The sequence below is a fragment of the Rhinatrema bivittatum genome, chromosome 10 (assembly GCF_901001135.1).
Source record: "Rhinatrema bivittatum chromosome 10, aRhiBiv1.1, whole genome shotgun sequence".
In the NCBI taxonomy this organism is placed as follows: domain Eukaryota; kingdom Metazoa; phylum Chordata; class Amphibia; order Gymnophiona; family Rhinatrematidae; genus Rhinatrema; species Rhinatrema bivittatum.
This window is the reverse complement of record NC_042624.1, coordinates 31,332,172-31,353,128: the sequence shown is the minus strand read 5'-3', so window position 1 is coordinate 31,353,128 and position 20,957 is coordinate 31,332,172. Positions and strand designations below refer to the sequence as shown.

General features: G+C 48.4%; 1 protein-coding gene across 9 annotated transcripts in view; it reads right to left on the bottom strand.

Moving 5' to 3' along the window:
- The window catches only part of SLC44A3 (solute carrier family 44 member 3), a 275,228-nt gene that overhangs the window by 49,320 nt on the left and 204,951 nt on the right, over positions 1–20,957 (bottom strand). For all 9 annotated transcript variants that reach the window (XM_029617502.1, XM_029617501.1, XM_029617495.1 and 6 more), the window contains one exon: positions 10,817–10,982. In XM_029617502.1, the coding sequence (XP_029473362.1) occupies positions 10,817–10,982 (166 nt within the window). The remainder of the gene's footprint in view (positions 1–10,816; positions 10,983–20,957) is intronic.

Here is a 20,957-nt window from a genome sequence, read left to right as displayed (position 1 = left end):
CTCAAAGATATAATTGCCATGGAGAAGGTACAGAGAAGGGCTACCAAAATGATAAGGGGAATGGAACAGCTCCCCTATGAGGAAAGACTAAAGAGGTTAGGGCTTTTCAGCTTGGAGAAGAGACGGATATGATAGAGATGTTTAAAATCATGAGAGGTCTAGAACGGGTAGATGTGAATCGGTTATTTACTCTTTCGGATAGTAGAAAGACTAGGGGGGACTCCATGAAGTTAGCATGGGGCACATTTAAAACTAATCGGAGAAAGTTCTTTTTTACTCAACGCACAATTAAACTCTGGAATTTGTTGCCAGAGGAGGTGGTTAGTGCAGTTAGAATAGCTGTGTTTAAAAAAGGATTGGATAAGTTCTTGGAGGAGAAGTCCATTACCTGCTATTAAGTTCACTTAGAGAATAGCCACTGCCATTAGCAATGGTAACATGGAATAGACTTAGTTTTTGGGTACTTGCCAGGTTCTTATGGCCTGGATTGGCCACTGCTGGAAACAGGATGCTGGGCTTGATGGACCCTTGGTCTGACCCAGTATGGCATTTTCTTTTGTTCTTATGATTGATTCAAATGAAAAGACGAGACGACCTTAGGTAGAAAGGACGGTACTGTGGACAATGAAACTCCCGAGTCCATGCAATGAAGATAAGGCTCGAGGCACGATAAGGCTTGAATCTCCGAAATTCTCCAAGCCGAGGAAATGGACACCAAAAACACAGTCTTAAGCATGAGATCCTTCAGAGACGCTCTCTTCAAAGGCTTGAAAGGCAGTCCGGCGAGGATCCGGAGGACCAAATTTAAATCCCAGGAGGGAGCACGCGCCTGTGTCGATGGCTTAATGTGCTTGACACCCCTGAGAAAACGGACTATGTCCGGATGGGCTGAGAGTAAAGTAACTGGGAGACGAGGAAGAAGAGCTCCCAGGGCAGCCACATGGACCCTCAAAGAATTGTAAGCCAGACCTTTATCCAAACCCTGTTGCAAAAAGGAGAGAATCTGTGGGACAGACGCCTGACGGGGAAGGACCGGTACTGCCTCACACCAAGTTTCAAAAGCCTTCCAGACCCGGACATAGGAAATGGAAGTGAAAGTCTTTCTAGCCTTGAGAAGCGTTGCAGTCACATCTGCTTGGTACCCTCATTGTCTCAGCCGGTGCCGTTCAAAAGCCAAGCCGCAAGACAAAAGTGATCTGCCTGGTCGAAAAATACAGGACCTTGGTGAAGCAGGTGCCTGAGCCAAAGAGGCCCGTCCACGGTTAGGTTGATCAAGTCCGTGAACCACTGTCTCCGAGGCCACTCTGGCGCTACTAGAATAATGGACCCCCGATGGTACTCTATTCTGCGCAGCACTTTCCCGATCAAGGGCCACGGCGGGAGCACAAAGTAATAGCTCTGGAGGCCATGGAAGAACCAGGGCATCCAAGCCCTCCGCGCCGTACTCCCTTCTGCAGCTGAAAAAGTGCTTGGCCTTTGCGTTCCTTTGAGTGGCCATGAGTGGGAACTCCCCACCTGCCAAAAACGAGATTCACCGCCTCCTGGGAGAGTTCCCACTCTCCTGGGTCTATGCGTTGTCGGCTCAGGAAATCCGCTTGGACATTGTCTACCCTGGCTATGTGGGAAGCCGCTAGACGAGACAAATGGCACTCCGCCCACTCCATGAGGCTGTCCGCCTCCAGAGAGACCTGCCGACTTCTTGTGCCTCCCTGGCGATTTTGTAAGCCACTGTGGTCGCGTTGTCTGAGAGCACCCTGACGGCTTTGCCCTGAATTAGAGGAAGAAATCGCCGCAGGGCTAGACGAACTGCTGGGTCTCCAGACGACTGATGGGCCGCGCAGACTGCACTGCCTTCTGCTGCCCCTGAATCTACTTCCTCCCGCACACTGCCCCCCAACCAGAGAGGCTGGCATCCGAGGTAACCACAATCCATTGAGGAACTTCCAGTTCCACTCCCTGCAGCAAGTGATCCAGGTGGAGCCACCAGGAGAGGCTGTGATTGGCTACCTCCGGCAGCGGCAAGGGTGCCCGAAAATCCTGGGATACCAGCTTCCAGCGGAAGAGCAACGCCCTCTGCAAAGGACGCATATGCGCAAAAGCCCATGGGACCACATCTATAGTGGAAGCCATTGTACCCAGGACCTGCAGGTAGTCCCACGCAGTCGGGAGTGATAGGCAACGAAAACGCTGGAGCTGTGCCAGAAGACACTGTGCCCGCTCCTGACGGAGGAAGACCTTGCCCACCTTGGTGTTGAAATGGTCCCCTAGAAAGTCTAGTTCCTGTGATGGCACAAGACTGCTCTTGGCAAAGTTGACGACCCAGCCGAGAGAGTGAAGAAGGCGGAGAACCTTGCTGACCGAGCGCTGAGACTGGGCTTCGGACTTCGTCCGGATGAGCCAATTGTCCAAGTACGGGTGGACTAGAATCCAGTTTCTCCTGAGTGCTGCTGCCACTACCACCATCACCTTGGTGAAGATGTGGGGCACTGTTGCTAGGCCGAATGGCAGGGCTTGAAACTGATAATGCTGGCCGAGGATCTTGAAGCGAAGAAATCTTTGATGTTCCGGTAGAATTGGAATGTGGAGATAGCTGCCGTACATTGCGGCGAGTTCCTAGCATCCTTGGATCTGACGGAAGCCTATGACAGAGCGTAACGTTTCCATTCAGAAATGTGGGATCTTGAGCGCCCTGTTTACCAGTTTGAGATCCAAAATTGGGCGGAAGGAGCCTTCCTTCTTGGGGACCACGAAGTAAACAGAATAATGGCCTGACCCGTGTTCTGTCAGCGGAACCGGCTGGATAGCGCCCAAGCCGAGGAGTCGCCCCAGCGTCTGTTGCACGATCGCTTGCTTCGTTTGAGGTCCACAAAAAGAGAAGACAAACCTGTCTCTGAGGGGTCGAGCAAACTCTAAGGCGTAGCAGTCTCTTAGAATATCCAGGACCCAACGGTCGGTGGTTATCCTGGTCCACTCCTAGTAGAAGAGAGATAGGCGACCCTCTATCTGAGGAACTGAGGAGTGGACTGGCAAGACTTCATTGGGCAGGCTTGGAAGCTGTCCCTTGGGACAAAAAGTCTCGGGATGGATGCCGACCCCGAAAGGAATGAGACCAGGCCTGGGATTGAGAGGAAGGAGGCCGCTGATTACCCGGTCTGGACTGCCGAAACGTCGCTGACCCCAGAAACGGCTACGGGTGGCGTTGAACGTTCTGGTCGGTCGAGGATGATCCTCCGGCAACTTATGAACTTTGTTCTCTCCAAGAGACTTAATCAACTGGTCCAACTCGTCGCCAAACAGTAACTCGCCCTTGAAGGGAAAGGACCCAAGCTGTGCCTTAGAAGAAGCATCCGCAGACCAGTTACGGAGCCAGAGGAGCCGTCTGGCCGAGACCGCCGATATCATCGACCTGGCCAGAACCCGTAGAAGATCATACAGAGCTTCTGCCCCATACGCTATGACCGCCTCCAGGCGCTCAGCCTGTTGAGCCTCCTCTGGAGGCAGATCTTGAGCCCCCAGGAGTTGCTGAACCCATCGGAGACCCGCTCTTTGCATGAACGAGCTCAGACACCCAAAGCGGACACTTCAAAAATCCTCTTTAGATAGACTTCCAGCTTCCTATCCTGAACATCACGTAGGGCGGCACCCCCAGTGACTGGGATGGTGGTCCTCTTCGTGACCGCCGTCACGGAAGAATCAATTTTCAGACGCTTTAGGAGCTCCAGGAAGTCCTTTAGGAGCGGCTAAAGTGTATTCATCACCCTGCCGACCCAGAGGGAAGCCTCCGGAGTGTCCCACTCTCAGGAGAGTAATTCCAATATCATGGGATGAGATGGGAATGACTTAGCCGGAGGCCGAAGACCTGCTAGGACGGGGTCTCCACGCTTGCTCCCTGTCTGTGGGCCTGGAGTGTCCGGAGCAGGGTTCATGTCCAATTCCTGCCCCACATGTGGGCTGACAGGCTCCAGCTCGTCCTGCTGAAAAAGGCGCCAAAACGCACGGATCATCACCCTCCAATTGCGCCTGGGACCCCTGATCATCCCGATCTGGGTCCTCAAGAGGGTCCGGAGCCGGATTTACGTTCGGGGCGACAGAGGATGATACCACCCGAACACGAGAGGGACCCTGAGGGCCCGCAGGTCCTGATCTCTGATTGTTGACTGATCAGAGGTGCCCTGTGGCACTGTCAAGGGTAACACAGGCGGTGTAGGTATAGAAGCTAGGTCTGGAGGCAGGCTCTGCCTAGCTAAGTAAGCGTTGTGCATCAGTAGGATGAATTCAGCTGAAAATGGCTCCGGTGTAATCCCGGGGGGGGGGGAAGCAGGCACGGGGGGTACCCGCGGATGGTCACCCAAAGGTGTCTCTGTATCTGGGAGGTGGGCCGGGAGGAGGACCGGAGGGGAGGGTGAGCGGCCGAAGTCTCCCATCTCCTCACGCTGAGGATATACTGAATTCCCTGCCGACAAAATGGCCGCCGTTCCCGCACGGCTCAGGGACGGGGCCGGCCTCCCAGATGAAGATCGCGCATGGCTGCGCAAGGAAGAGCATGCTCCTGGACTCAAGGGTCCTTCCCCACCGGGCAGACACCTCGAGCAAAGTCCTACCCGGGAGAGTCTCGAAGTGAGCTCTCCTGGGCGTTGGCACACTGAAAAAAAGTTAAACCCCCGAAAGCTGCCGGGAGACGGCAGAAGGAGCGCTGAAGCACAACGCAAATGCTCCGACCAGGGTACTTAGACCGCTCCTAAAAGACAGATGAATTACGTCTCCCTGTCTGTGCTGTCCTGAGGCAAAAACTTGATCCATCCAAAGCAGAGAGACAAACCAAGAAAGGAAAACTATTCTCTCAAAATAAGAGGGGAACCACAGGTGCAACTCTCATCTGCTGAGTCAGAGGAAATACTAAGGGACCGCAGAGAGGGAGCCTACTTATATATGGGTGTCCTCTCAGTTTTTGCTCTGACTCCATCTGCTGGAAGGGGGAGATAACCCAGGGTCTGGACTGATCCATGTACGTAAGGAAAATTAGGTCTTACCTGATAATTTTCGTTCCTGTAGTACCACGGATCAGTCCAGACCATGGGTTGAGCCTCCTTTCCAGCAGGTGGAGACAGACTAAAACTGAAAGGATATCCTATATGAGGACAAAGCCTACCCTGTAGCCCTTCAGTATAACTATTGTCAAAGCAGAGGAAGAAAAAAGATCATGGAACAAGCAAGTAACAGCAGAACTCACAATGAGAGAACACTGAAAAAACTTGAACGAGATAAAACAGTGAATGAACTCTGTGCATGGACACTCTTGCATAAATGCCCACAATCATCACATGGATGCTTCTGGTGCCTCATATAAAGCCACACACAATGTAGGATAGCATGATAGGAACAGAATAAGGATCTTCGAGCGTACAGAAAGACAAGGAACGGGAAGGGCGTTTGGACTGATCCGTGGTACAACAGGAACGAAAATTATCAGGTAAGACCTAATTTTCTTTTCCCTGTATGTACCCGGATCAGTCCAGACCATGGGATGTACCAAAGCTTCCCTAGACAGGGTGGGACCTTGACAGTCCTGCTCGAAGCACCTGCCGCCCAAAAGAACCAAAGACTGGCGCCTGGATATCAAGGCGGTAATGTTGAGCAAAAGTAGCCGCCCTGCATATCTCCTGCGGAGAGACCGACTGGCTCTCCGCCCAGGAGGACGCCTGAGAATGCAAGGAATGGGCCTTAAGGCCCTCCAGAACCAGACGCCCCTGACAGAGGTAAGCTGATGAGATTGCTTCCTTCAACCAGTGAGATATCATAGTCTTAGAGGCTTGTTTGCCCTGGTTGGGGCCACCCCATTTGAAAGTCGTTGGTGACCTCCAGATAACGCATGAGGACGCACTTGACATCTAGATGGCGTAAGTCATCCCCGCCAGGGCTCGCAATGTCCGCCTGAGAGAACGCGGCGAGCTCGACCGACTGATTGACGTGAAAAGAAGAGACGACCTTCGGCAAGAAAGATGGAACAGTCTTGAGAGAGACCCCAGAATCCGAAAAGCGTAAGAGACTCGTGGCAAGACAGCACTTGGATCTCGGACACCCGCCTAGCGGAGCAAATGGCAACCAGAAATACCGTCTTGAGCGTTAAGTCCTTGAGTGGAACGGCAAAGAGGCTCAAAGGGAGCCTGACAGAGTGCCCGAAGAACCAAGTTCAAACTCCACGAGGGACAACGGGGGCTTCAAATGTTTGACCCCCTTGAGAAAGCGGACAATATCCGGATGGGACACAACCGCATGGCATTCAAGGCTTCCCAAGAGAGAACCAAGGGCAGACACCTGAACACGGAGCGAACCAAAAGAGAGACCCTGAGAGAGACCTCACTGAAGGAAGGAGAGGACAAGCGAGACGGGGGCCGAACGAATCGAAAGGCTGGCTTCCACACAGGCCAGCTCGAAGACCTTCTAAACCCAGACATAGGTAATGGAGGTAGAAGTTTTGCGGGCCCACAAGATAGTGGAAATGACGTCCTCGGCATATCCCCTCCGCCTTAGCTGTCACCGTTCAAAAGCCAAGCCGCAAGACAGAAGCGATCCGCCCGGTCGAAAAATACAGGACCTTGGCTGAGGTGGTGTGGAAGATGACCCCGGCGAAGAGGACTGTCAGACGCTAGATTGACCAGATCCGCGAACCACGGCCTGCGAGGCCACTCGGGAGCTACGAGAATGACCAGGCCTCTGTGAAGCTCTATCCGTCTGAGCACCTTCCCGACAAGGGGCCATGGAGAGAACACATACAGAAGGACGTTGCTCGGCCACAGAAGGGCTAGGGCATCTACCCCTTCCACGCAGTGTTCTCGCCAGCGGCTGAAGAACCGAGGAGCCTTGGCATTGTGCAGAGTCTCCCTCAAGTCCAGATGCGGGGGCCCCCATCTGTCGATGATGAGGGCCATGGCGTCTTTGGATAGCTCCCACTCGCCTGGGTCCAGACGCTGGTGACTCAAGAAGTCGGCTTGGACGGTCTCGTTGCCCATGATGTGGGAGGCCGCGAGGCAGTCCAGGTGCCGCTCCGCCCATGTGGGAAGGCGACTTGCTTCGAGGGTCACCAGGCGACTCCTGGTGCCCCCTTGTCGATTGATGTATTCCACAGTAGTAGAATTGTCCGAGAGCACCCGGACTGCCCGGCGGCGGAGTAGAGGAAGAAAAGCCTTGAGTGCTAGACGACCCGCCTGGTTCTCCAGGCAGTTGATGTGCTAGCGAGACTGGGCTGGTGACCCGTGCCCCGCGTGACCTGAGACAGGCAAAAACCGCTCCCCAACCGGACAGGCTGGCATCCTTCGTGACTACCATCCACTGCGGGGTCCGAAGGGACATTCAACTGAGAAGGTGCTTGAGCGAAAGCCATCATTGTAATTCGTTGATGGTAGATGCTGAGAGAGGGAGCTGCATCTGAAACTGCTCAGATACCGGCTTCCAACGAGCCAACAAGGCTCTCTGTAATGGACGCATATGTGCAAACGCCCAGGGGCCAGGTCGATCGTGGACGCCATGGTCCCCAGGACCTGTAGATAATCCCACGCCGTGGGAAAGAGGCATGGAGAAGAAACCCTGAAGCTGATCCATCAGCTTGAAAGCTCTGGAGTCCGGTAGAAAGACCTTGCCGACGTGAGTATTGAAGCGAGCCCCCAGAAACTCCAAGACCTGAGACGGCTGTAGATTGCTCTTGGAGAAGTTGACTATCCAACCAAGGGACGAGAGGAGCGCGAGTACGCAGGCCACCGCCTGATGGCAGAGGGTTGCCGACTTGGCTCGGATTAACCAATCGTCCAAGTATGGATGGACCAGGACACTGTCATTCCGAAGGGCTGCCGCCACCACAACCATCACCTTGGTAAATGTGTGGGGAGCCGTGGCGAGGCCGAAGGGCAGAGCTCTGAACTGGAAGTGATGTCCCAGAATGTGGAACCGAAGGAACCTCTGATGCTCGGGACGGATTGGAATATGCAAATAGGCCTCCCTCAGATTGAGGGAGGCCAAGAATTCTCCAGGGTGTACCGCCGCAATCACCCCCTGGAGGGTTTCCATCTGGAAATGAGGCACTTTGAGGGCCCGGTTGACCTTCTTGAGATCCAGGATGGGACGGAAGGAAGCGTCCTTCTTTGGGGCCACGAAGTAGATGTGAGTATTGGCCGGTGCTGCGCTCTGCCCCCGCAACCGGGCAGATGGCCCCCAGTCCCTGAAGTCTGAGAAGAGTCTGGGTGACCGCGGCCTGTTTCCGGTAGCCGCACGGAGAGACCATGTACAAGTCCGGGATGTCGCAAGCAAACTCTAAAGCGTAGCCTTTGGCGATGGTTTCGAGGACCCACTTGTCTGACGTGATCTTGGCCCATTCCTCCACAAACAGGGACAAATGACCACCTAAGGTGGGAACGGAGGGATGGGCCAGCAGATTCTCATTGCGAGGTGGGCTTGGACGCTGGGCAGCGGCATCTCGAAAAGGCCACCGGCCTCGAAAGGACTGGGGCCAAGACTGGAGCTGAGAAGAATTCCCCCTGGGGAAGGCGCCCCTTGCCCTAGGGTTATAGCGGCGTTGACCCCGGAAGCAGGTGCGAGTAGGGAAGAAGGATCTAGCCTGTTTCAGGCGGTCCTTAGACAACTTATGAACCTTGTTTTCCCCCAAAGACTTAATAAGCTGGTCCAGGTCCTCCCCAAAGAGTAACTTACCTTTGAAAGGGAGAGTCTCCAGCTGCGCCTTGGAAGACGAATCAGCCGCCCAGTGGCGTAGCCAGAGGAGCTGTCTAGCCGAGACCGCCAAGGCCATCGCCTTCGACTGTACACGGAACAAATCATATAGGGCATCCGCCCCATAAGCTATAGTGCATTCTAACCGGTCAGCCTGCTCTGCCTCTGCAGGAGGGAGGTCCTGGGTGCTGAGCAATTGTTGGACCCACCTAAGACTTGCCCGCTGCATGAGACTGCTGCAAATGGACACCTTAACACCCAGGGCCAGGATTTCAAAAATGCGCTTGAGGTGGGATTCAAGCTTACAATCCTGTACATCTCTCAAGGTGTAGCCCTAACCACTGGGATGGTTGTATGTTTAGTGACCGCCGTCACAGAAGAGTCCACCTTAGGCAGCTTCAACAAATCTAAACACTCCTCCAGGAGGGGATAAAGTTTTTCCATGGCCCTTCCGACCCGAAGACTCGCCTCGGGTGCCTGCCATTCCCGTAGGAATGGCATAAGCAGGCAGGCAGCTTATGCATAGGGTGAAAAGGGAAGGAGGACGGTAGGGCCCTAAGCCCCGCTATGACCAGGTCCGAGGATGCCGGCATTGCCGCAGAAAACTCGTCCACAGGGGGACAGTCAATCCCTAACTCTTGGGAAATAAAGGGAAGGAGAGGTTCCAGTTCCTCCTTACGGAGAACCCGGGGGTCATGCCCCTCTAGGGGGGGAGGGACATCAACCGCGTCCGGATCCTGATCCGGGTCCTGGGGGGGGGTGGGGGGGAAGGGGCCCCGGGACCTGCATTGCTCCCTGCCCACCCTGAGGTGCAGGAGCAGGAATGGAGAGCTGAGGGACCTTAGCCGGGGGAGGGTCTGTTTCCTCCTGTAAACTAGCCAAATAGGATTTGTGCAACAGAAGCACAAATTCAGCTGAAAAACGGGATCTAACACCTCCGGGGGTGGGGGGTGGCTAAAAAAAAACCCAAAACAATTCGGGTGCTGTGGCTCAGGCTGCTCAGAAAAAGAAGAAGCAGAGAAACCTAAAATGGCCGCCATTCCCGCCTTTGAACAGCCCAGGAACGGCAGGGCAGAACGCTGGGGAAGTCTGGATGGGGGGTCCTGAGGGCATCGGGACATCTGAGGAACCCTCCCCCCCTGGCAAACATTGAGAGCAAAGTCCCTCTCTTGAGAGATGCAGAGAGGAGTCTCCACAAGCAAGGCACAGTGGAGATCTTGGCATAGCTACAAAGAGGGGGGGAGGGGCAGCAATTAAAATCAGCTGGGCTGCTGGGACGAGGCAGAGAGTGAAGTCTGCACGCTCCTAAACTCTCTCAGAGACTTCCAAAAGTAAGTTAGAAACTTTTCTCCTGTATAGAACTCAAAAGCCCCCCCCCCCCTTTTTTTTTTTTTTTGTAAAGAAGGCAGGGAAAAGCTCCCAGCAGGCAGTCTTAAAGGAATTCAAACCCTGTGAGGGAAGAAAATTATGAAGGGAGAGGGAGAGAGGTGCTGAACAGGGGGAGTGACTGGCACCACCAATATCCACCCCTGCAGCTGAGGAACACCGGGAAGAGGGAGCCTAGGCTATAGAACACAAGGGGCAAAGCCCCCCTAGGCCCCCGCAAGAGCAAGAAGATAGGTACTGTCTCCTGTAGAACAGAACACAAAGTTCAAACAGATGAAATTTTCTTTTTTTTGTAAAACAATGAAGAGGAAATACTTGCTTGTTCCAGTCAAAGTGAGAAGAAAAGGTATAAAGAATCCCCAAAGGGACAGATTAGGAAAACAGGGAACCACAGGATGAGCTGTTCCACCTGCTGGAGACAGACAAATACAGAAGGGCTACAGGGTAGGTTCTGTCCTCATATAGGATATCCTTTCAGTTTTAGCCTGTCTCCACCTGCTGGAAAGGAGGCTCAACCCATGGTCTGGACTGATCCGGGTACGTACAGGGAACAGGGAATTTAGGTTAATTAAGTTTTCATCTCCAACTGATAAAATAACTTGGTATCCAAAATCTGACTACAAGGTTTGTATTTTTAGTGACGATTTACAAAATAACCTTAAAGTATTCAGAAAGAAACAGATTTCTTAAACAAAAACAGATGTGTACTTACCGGTTGAAATAGAGGCTAACCACTGCTCCCGCAATTACCATCTGTTGACAGGCAAGGATGAACTCGCTGGTCCAGATCAGGCCAGCCAAATGGTACCACCACATGTAGCGAATGCCAGATAGTGATTTATATTCCACTCTTCCTTCTGCAACAACCTGTGAGCTGCCTGTTCACAAGTCAGTTTAAGCAAAGCAAACGTTATTAAACATGAATCAAATCTCACCACCATTAAAGGGAAAACTCCCATCAACACATACAGGACATGACGGATCAGCAAAACACAAGAGACAACTGTGTAAATGCCTCCTGCAAAAGAAAACGAACTCCACATCAATTCCCCAGAACCACCATTGTGGTTTATGACATTGCATTTTAAAAAGACAAAACTATGAAGAATCACTCCAATAAACAGTAAATATCTGGGATGCAGAAGTATAAACCCTAAGATCAGCCATAGCCTCATTAATGCCACCACCACCATGACAGAAGGATCATTTGTGGAGCTTCCCCTGGCTGATTTCTTCCAGCTGCCCAGCGACTGCTGGAGGCAATGACATTCTCGGGCACCCTGAACACATCCACTCACCACAGGATGTGCCCATGAACTACAATGGGGCAAGGGAAATGGGGAATGAATTAGGGTTTGAATGAGGGTTACAAAATTAGTGTCAGTTGTGATGGTGGAGTTTTATTTAAAATAAATATTTACTTTATTTACAAATTTTTTGTATATGGCTATTCAATAAATATCATAGCGGTTTGCAGGAAAACCATACATTACAAATAAAAACATTAAATACAAATGATACATTAAAAAAAAATCATTCCTTATAAAATAAACATTACTACTCATTTAGCACAGTACCTTCCATTGCAAACTCTTCTTTATATAACCAGGTCTTAAGTCCTTTTTTAAAGAGTTTTACATAATTTTGATTTCTTAAATGTTCAGGTAGTGTATTCAGAGCGTTGGGCCTGCTATAGAAAAGGCTTTTTCTCTTACCTCCCCAATATGTGCTAAATGTACTGGTGAAACTTCTAACAGCCCCCTCTTCTTGTTGGCGTATAAATGTTATTTGGAGCCTATGAATGGAATATTTGTATTATTTATCAATTTATGAATTAATGTGAGGGTCTTTTATTTAATTCTAGCTCTGATTGCCAACCAGTGGAAATCGGCAAGAACAGGAGTGATCTGATCGTACTTTTTTGAACCCTATAACACTCCAGCAGCAGAATTCTTTAACAGTTGAAAAGCACACAAATAATTATGTGGACATTATCAGTAATACTGAACAAGTCAGATACAGTAAGAATCCCCCCACCCACACACAGAAACAGAAGGAACTTTAGTTCATATGGTTCAAACAAAGGGTCCATGCTATTGGCAGACTTTTTTTTTTTTTTTTAGTGCTAAGTTGCAAAATGCTGTGGATTCTTATTTGGCTGATTGCACATTGCTGTGAAATTCAAGACTCACTCTTTTAACTCCTGTGCTATTTATTCTGAGACCTGTTTTAGGCCAACTAGACAGTGTCCCCTTTTGTGAACTTAACTCTTTTCTTCTACATGCAGGATATGACTCCTTCAAATTGTCTCTTGTTGATTGGTTGGTTATAGTTACTGCCTAGTTCGATGTAAACCGAGTTGATTTGATTTGTATCAAGAAAGTCGGTATATAAAAGCCTTTAATAATAATAATTTACATCCATTAACTGAGAAATAGTTTAGCTCATACAAACAGTCCCCTGGTAGTTACTATATATTGTTTTTTTTAAAGCATACAGGAAAACATTCTTTAATCAAAAACACAGGAACAGTGTGGCCTCAGAGGTCCATCATTATGACTGTATAAAATCTGCTATCATCTAATGAATGGTTGCAATCCTTTCTTCCCAGCTTCCTGTAAGACAGAGAGCATGGCTGTCTCCATAGCACTCATTTATGAATACTAACTTGAAAAGATTTTTTTTTTTTAATGAAAAGATCAAACACCGCTTTATTACTTAAGAACACCATTTACTCTACTATGCAGGCCTTTTTCCTTTGATTGCCTTAGCTGGTAAGAGTTGATATGGCACTATCTTTGTAATGAGAAGTACACAGATTTCTGCAGATTTACACCTTATCAAAAGCAGAAGTAAATATATGCGGCTAGTAGTCCGCCATGTTCTGTGGCCACCGGATTTAAAATACAGATTTATGCAGACAACTGTTGGCCCCGCCCTGACACAACCCTGACTCTGCCTCTTTTCCCCCACATGTGCATATACGAGTGTTAATTGGGCCATTTTAAAATACAAGTCGCTTGCGCTCAGCCAAAATACTCATGTATATGGATGGGCCTTTTAAAATGCACTCCTACATGCACAATCTGCTTATGAAAATAATTACTTGTGCATGTACTTGGAATCACCACTTTTCTGACACCACCACCACTAGTTCACCCAGGCCCTCCAGCACTCTAACCAGACCTCCCAATCAAAAAAACAGTCTAAACACAAGTCCAATTTGAATTGCGTGAGTCAATTAGCAAATGAAAAAGTGCTGACGTAATGTATGCGTATATACAAAATACCAACTTGTGCATCTGCTTCTGAACCCCACCCTGGAATGACTTAAGCCACCCTTTTTTATTTTCCTTCAACATTTACATGCGATACTGCTAGCACACGTGTACTTCAGACTTTTGCAAAATACTTATGTGCATACATGCTACTTGCACGCGTTAAGCTCTAATTTGAAAATTCATCCCAGAATGAATAAACATTCATGTCCCCACTCTGAAGCACATGCTGCAAAAATACTAACCATGACTGCAGGAGTTACAAAGTTTGCTCCTATGAATACAACGTACTAATTAGTTTGAATTAAAAGACTGGCAATTTTCAGACAGGCCGATTCAGCCGGGTAAATGGCTCTGAATATTGCCCTCTTCGGAGGCAATTTTCTAGCAGCCTGCATTCTTGCAAACTATGAAGCGGGGAAGGGGAGGGGGAGGGACTTTTAATGCACATAGTTATGCAAATTTTCTAGGGGAAACAGCTCAAGCAGTTTCTCATGTTAAATTAGCAGCTACAAAGTACATTGCACCTGCAGGTGGCCGAATGGGGCAAAATAGTTGAAAATCCCCTGCAGCCCTGTTTTATTCCCCCAGTCTGAACACGCCCGCAGGAAGATCTCTTTTTTAAAGCAGCTAAAAGCACCTGCACTATGGAAGCCACATTCGCTTAATGTTTTGTTTAGTTTTTTAAAGTGCTACCATTACAGGTTTCCAGGAAGTCTGGTGGTGCAAGAATATTTTTTTCTTTGGTCCAGCAGCAGGAACCATCTCTGAAGTGGATAATACAGACACACTACACAGAGTCTCCAGGCTTTCATTCACTTGATTACTCTGGCCTCTAACCTACAACACTCAGAACAGGGCAAAAAAAAAAAAAATACCATAGACTTCCAACATATCTGATTAAAGCACCCACTATGCTCTGAGAGCACCGATGTACTTAATGCAGAGGAAAAAAAAATGTTTGATATCTGCCACTTGCAATACAACTTGTTCTAAATATTAATTTTCCTTGCACTCCCTTCCCAGCCTCTAGACTTTGCTTTTGTCACGAAGATGTCACAAAGCTGATCAGGAGTAGAGTATAATTAAGAAATATTTGAGAGGTAGTTGTACCATTTTGCTTTTAGTTGTATGGATATACAAATAAGACTTGATGTGGGTTTTTAATTATGTATGTGGGGCCCCTTTTAGTGAATTAGTTGTTTGTTTTTGCTTGTTTTTGTTAATTTTCTTCCCTAGGTTTTCTTCCCTATGGTTTTCTGAGACTATTATAAAGATAGAGAAAATATGTGCTTGATATTTTGAGAAAATTGTAAAGATTTGAGGTTTGTAAGTGCATTAAATAATTTGTAATAATTTTATTTTTTCTACATCTGTCCTTTTTAGTAAAAAGATCAGAATGGCCATAAAACCGAAGTGAAGAAGCACAGAGTCTAGAGGCACACGTGTCCTTTGCCCCAGAATTTGGCTTTGAGAAGCTGGCATTGGGCTTCTGTCCTTTGGCGCAGTGGGCTAGTCTAAAAGGAACTATAATTACCCTTTTGAAAATGACTCCTTGTCTGCAAGCACACTTTCCTGTATGAAATGCCAAAGTCTTTTAAAAGACTTCAGCATATTAAAACATGCACGTCACCTACTCATCTGTGTCAGATATGAGCAAGCTACATTACAAATTTAAGGCCTGATTTTCAAAAGCATTTACACACTTAAAACTGGGTTCTTCATGTTTAAATTTATTTTACCCGTGTATGTGGGCTTTTGAAAATTGCTACAGTATGTCAGCTGTCAATAGGTTTTACCTGCATAAATGCACTTAATGTGGTTAAATGGCTTTTGAAAATTGCTACAATAGTAAGTTATATTTACATACATAACTCCTTTGAAAATCCACCTGCTAGTGCACAGAACAAATACTTAAATTACTTCTCTCTTATGTTGGAATAACGTGTGAATTATGTTATTGTTTGTATTTACAATTAGATAAGATAGAATAGATAAAAAGGCTTTGATTAGCCTTGTGCTGATCAGCAATTATTCACTAGAATGAATTTTACTTAAAAGTGCTAACAGGGAGCGTTCACTGCCTTGGTCCTCATTCAGTGGGCTTTCACTGCATTTCTAAAATTAAAATTTGCAGGACCAGTTTACAGTAAGGCCTTTCCTTCACCAAGCCTGTTTAGAATCTCAGACTTGGGAAATGTTACGGTGGTTGCTAGGATGAGGTCTTGCATTTTTACTGAAATGCACAGTGCAGAGTCCAATAAAACCTCTGTAAATGGTCAGGCACTAAATTACAAAGGCAAAAGAACATCTGCACCTTTCTTTCTGCCTGGCCCAACGGAAAGAAGCAGAAGCAAACCCTGTACATGTGATGCAAATGGAATATCATTTTTTTCAATGATCCCAATACAAAAAGGAGCTTACATTACTTCTTTCCAAAAAATCTGAGTTTTGCAACTTTTTTTCCATTTACATGGTTAACACTTTTCTAAAATTAAGTTCAATACTAGTGACTTTACAGACCATAGTGTTAGCCCCTGGATCTGCTATTTACAATAACTGTGTATGAGTCTGCAGCCCCAAATACGGGCATTGCTCGACAGCAGCCAAAATAATATGTCTTGTGAAGCATCTCAGTCACCAGGGTGGAAAAATTCCAGGCACCTACATTTTGTCATCTGGGGTATATCACTGAGCTACAGGAAGGAGGGAAGAGGCGATAGAGATATAGGGATTAAAGGAAGAAAAAAACAAAAACAGCATACAACCTCCATAAAATAAGCAAAAAAGACTCCACAAAAAATAGACATAACAAAAATGAGAAAAGCAAGCATTAAAAAGATGATAAAGTATAACAAAGAAAAAAATGGTTTCTCTGGCTCCTAAATATTCTGGCTAGTGCCTTTTTGAAATATTTTTCCAGCCTTGCTAGTTAGCTCATATAGCTCAATGGATCTGAGTCATATTAAAGATGCAGAAACTACAAGCACTGTAGACCAATTTCATTTAAACTGCCTGAGGAAAAGAAGCACTTTTTATACAGAATAGCCCCCTTCTCCAAGGCAAGCTGGGCAGGGTTACTGTGTTCCCTGTTCTATAATACAGTAGTAGATGCTCAGGAGAAGGAGGTAACTTATTAAACATTTTTTCTGAAAAGTTTACACCTCCCGCTCCTCTAAACCCCAGTTAAGCCTCCCAGGGTGCTGCTCCAGGAGTATGAGCCTGTGCCAGGAAAGAGACACTCGCAGTTCTCTGGAATGCTTTCACCTACATCTTACAGAGGAATAAAAGTTCTCTCCTCCTAGGCACGTCCAACACTGCATTTTAGTGCTCTACACCCACAGAAAGAAGTTCAAGCCCTCAGGTGCAGGCCTTGCATCAGTTGGCACCATTTTGAATTTGATTGCTGGTGGAGCAGGAGCAACTGGGCATCACTTTCTCCCAGTCGGGACCTGGAGGCTCCTGAGAGGGGACGGAATTGCTCAAGGCTTGGGGTTCTGCCAGCAGGGACATCTGCTTTTGGGGTTTTTGGATTCTGTGGGGCAGGGTGTTTCACTTGGGACTATCTGCCCTAGGTTAGATCGCAGCCCAATAGGCAGGAGCATTGGCAGAAGTAATTAATCTTACAAAGCCTAACAGAGATGCAAGGTTTATCATGATTTGTATTAATTCATTTTAATATTAATGACCAGTTTTTCATGCAAAGCAGCTCATTAAAATTTGACACACATTTGGCCTAATTTTTTGTGATATCGATCTGGCTCAGGCCTGAATTTGTAAGTAGGGGCACTAGGCCTGTGCCTAGGGCAGCAAAAATCTGGGGAGGCAACAGCCTGGCTGAGTGATTTAAGACCTTCTCACCCCCATTCCTGGTTCTCCTCATTTTTCTCCCCATCCCTGGTCCTCTCACCCTCTCCTCCCCTTCCTCTCCCCATCCCTCCCTGTACTGATACTTGAGATTCCTTTTCCTCACACAGTAAAAGGAAAATAAATGATGCAGACACATACGGGGCTTATAATGTAATATAAGAAATGGAAATGTTTGTCAATTACTTCAGAAGTTTCAAATTTTTGTCACAGCAGGTGCAACAGCATCATCAGTGCCTAAGGGCAATAAAACCCTAAATCTGTGACTGGTCATGCTTACGTGGGCATTAGCAAAATTAGCATTAATGTGTTTAACATGCAACGAGTGCTAAATTTGGCATTTAATGCATGTTAACACACAACTCTGTCTTTACAGAGGTACTTCAATTTAGCCATGTAAAAATGTTAGCTAAATGTAAATGGGACGTGAATGTGAATGCTGCTGAAAGTTTAGAAGAGATAATTTGCTTTTAGGTTTCTTGAGCAAAGAATTGTGGTTGACATGTCACTCTACTTGGATATGTAGAATTCAGGGTCAAATGAGAGGACACTTCTTGAAAGCTAGTCACAGACGTGTTACGTTAGTCCAGTAAAACCATCTCACCTACGACTTGTTTGTTGACTCTACAATGTTTGAATGCCCCCTCTTCCCAAACCCAGCGATACTCCAGCAGGAGATCTGAGGCAAGACAAGGCGTGTACAGCACCTGGAAAAGCACCTCAGAATCACAAGGAAAATGCCCTTTGATGTACAAGTCACATTTTTCCTTCTGATTTTATGTTCTCACAGGACAAGCAGGATGGTAGTCCTCACATATGGGTGACATCACAGGATGGAGCCCAATCACGGAACACTTTTGTCAAAATTTCTAGAACTTTGACCGGCCCCTACTGGGCATGCCCAGCATGGCACCAACCCTGCAGCCAGCAGGGGTCCCCCTTCAGTCTTCTTTTTTCTGCGCAGCAGTAGCCACGCGGTTAAGGAACTCCACAGAGATTCCTGACAGGAATTTTCCTCACGGAATTACTACAACTTTTCTTACCTCACTGGGGTACTGGCCGTCGACCGTACCACAGCTCAAATTTTTCATGGCCATGGCGTTGGGGTTCCATCGGTGCCTGTACTGCAATCGCATCATGTCCATAACAGACCCTCATAAGGTCTGTGCAATGTGTCTCGGATGTGAGCACGATGTCCTGACCTGCACCAAATGTGCCCTAATGACACCAAAAGGTCACAAGGCCAGAATGGAGAAGATGGAACTTCTCTTCCGTGCTCAAACCCTGACGCCGTCTATTGCATCGACGTCGTCAGAACCGGCACCGTCAACTTCGCATCAGTATCTACCACCGACCGGTGACCGTCCAGCATCGACAACTTCTCGGCCTTCAACCACCTCTACTCCCCCTCAGGACCGAGGGGATCGCAGAGAGAAACATCGCCATCGACATCAGAAGTCTTGGACCATCGAGGGAGCGAAATAATCTACCGAGCCACCGAAGAAACCCCGTCCAGAAAAGGCACTGACCTTTTCGGTGACCAGGTCACCGAGGCAACCCTCACCTGAAAGGGGATCGGGAGCAGCGACTCCGCCTTTAATGGTGGTCCCTCCAGCTATGCCTCTGCCTCCTTCTTCTGTTCTGGAGCCGGGGCTGCTTGCTCCAGGTCTCTGAGAAAAACTGGTCCGGCTGGTTCAGGAGGCCATCGACAAGACGATGCATTGACTCCAAGTTCCTCCAGCACCGAGACCGGTACCGATCGTGGAACTGACCACTGATCCGATTCCGGCAGCGTTGGCACCGCTGCTTTCAAGGATGGAAGTGCTCATTGCCGCTTTTCCACCGATGGATCCCGGGTCACCGATGGCTCCAGTGCCCTCTCTGCTTACCTTGTCATCGGGAGGAGAAACACCGTTCCGCATCCCTCCATCGGGAGTCCTACTGATGCTTCAGCCATCGATGCTGATACATCCATCGATTCCGATGTGTCCGGCGCCACCGATCCATTCATTGATGCCCTCAATGCCTGCACTGGTGCCTTCGATGCCTTCATTGGTGCCCCCAATTATTCCTTCGATTCCTTCGGAGCCTAGACCAGGGCCATCAGGGATTCCACCGTCCCGTCCCCCTCTGGCTCCTAGAGGGGCAGGTGCTGATCCCTATGATACCTGGACTGATGATTCTTCTCAAGGCACCGATGACCTGCCTTCACCACCTTCTCCTACTGAAAGCAGAAAGCGTTCTCCTCCAGAGGACCTTTCCTTCATAAATTTTGTGAAGGAGATGTCTGAATTGGGTCTCTTCCAATTACAGACTGAACAAGATGACAGGCATCAAATGATGGAGGCTGTTGCAATTCCTGGATGCTCCCAGGAAATAACCTACATCCCTATTCACCAAGTTCTTCTGGATCTCCTCAAAAAGAACTGGGAACACCCTGGCTCTGTTGCTCCAGTCAACAGGAAGGCTGACATCACTTATTTGGTACAGTCAACCCCAGGTTTTCAAAAACCTCAACTGGATCACCAATCTGTGGTTGTAGAATCTGCCCAAAAGAAGGCAAAGAGATCAAAACCCCACACTTCCTTTCCTCCAGGCAAGGAGCAAAAATTTCTAGATGCCATTGGTCGCCGGGTCTTCCAGGGCTCAATGCTCATCTCCCGAATCGCCTCGTATCAGCTCTATATGACCCAATATAACAGGGTCTTATTTAAGCAGATACAAGACTTGACAGACTCCCTGCCTCAGCAATTTCAAGATCAGCTCCAAACCCTAGTAAACAAGAGTTTTGAAGCGGGCAAGCATGAGATAACTTACGATATCTTTGACACTGCTACCAGGGTATATGCAGCTGCTATCTCGGCAAGAAGATGGGGCTGGCTCAAGTCTTCGGACCTTCGCCCTGAAGTGCAAGACAAATTATCCGACCTGCCCTGTGTAGGAGACAATCTGTTCGGCAAGTAGATTCAACGAATGGTGGCAGAACTCAAGGACCATCATGAGACCCTGATACAGCTCTCTCTGATGCCTTTCCGAAAAGACGCTAAGAAGTCCTTCTTCCATCCGAAAAATCCTACCCGCTACCGGCTAGAACTCGCTCTATGAAACCATTTCAAAAAACCCAGTCTCGTCAGATACAAAAACAAAAGCCGCAAGCAGGTCCTCAGCCGGGCCCTGCTTCCGGTTTTTGACTCCTGCATAGAGAGCAGCAGCCAGCTTCCACTGCCTCACATACCAGTGGGAGGTCGATTGTGCCATTTCAATAACAGGTGGCACTCAATCACCTCAGCAATAATCGCTCAAGGTTATCATCTCAATCTTCTCTCCATCCAACCGGACTCCCCACCTCTACCGACGTGGAGAAAGCAAATGTTGCTTACCTGATGTAACAGGTGTTCTCACAGGACAGCAGGATGTTAGTCCTCACAAATGGGTGACATCGAGGATGGAGCCCACCACGGAAAACTTCTGTCAAAGTTTAAACAGAACTTTGACTGGCCCCTACTGGGCATGCCCAGCAAGGCACTGACCCTGCAGCCAGCAGGGGTCTCCCTCCAGTCTGATTTTCAAAGCTACAGGCAGTGCCTAAAAAGTAAAAACAAAACGAACCCAACACCGCGGGGTGGCGGGCGGGTTTCGTGAGGACTAACATCCTGCTGTCCTGTGAGAACACCTGTTACATCAGGTAAGCAACATTTGCTTTCTCAC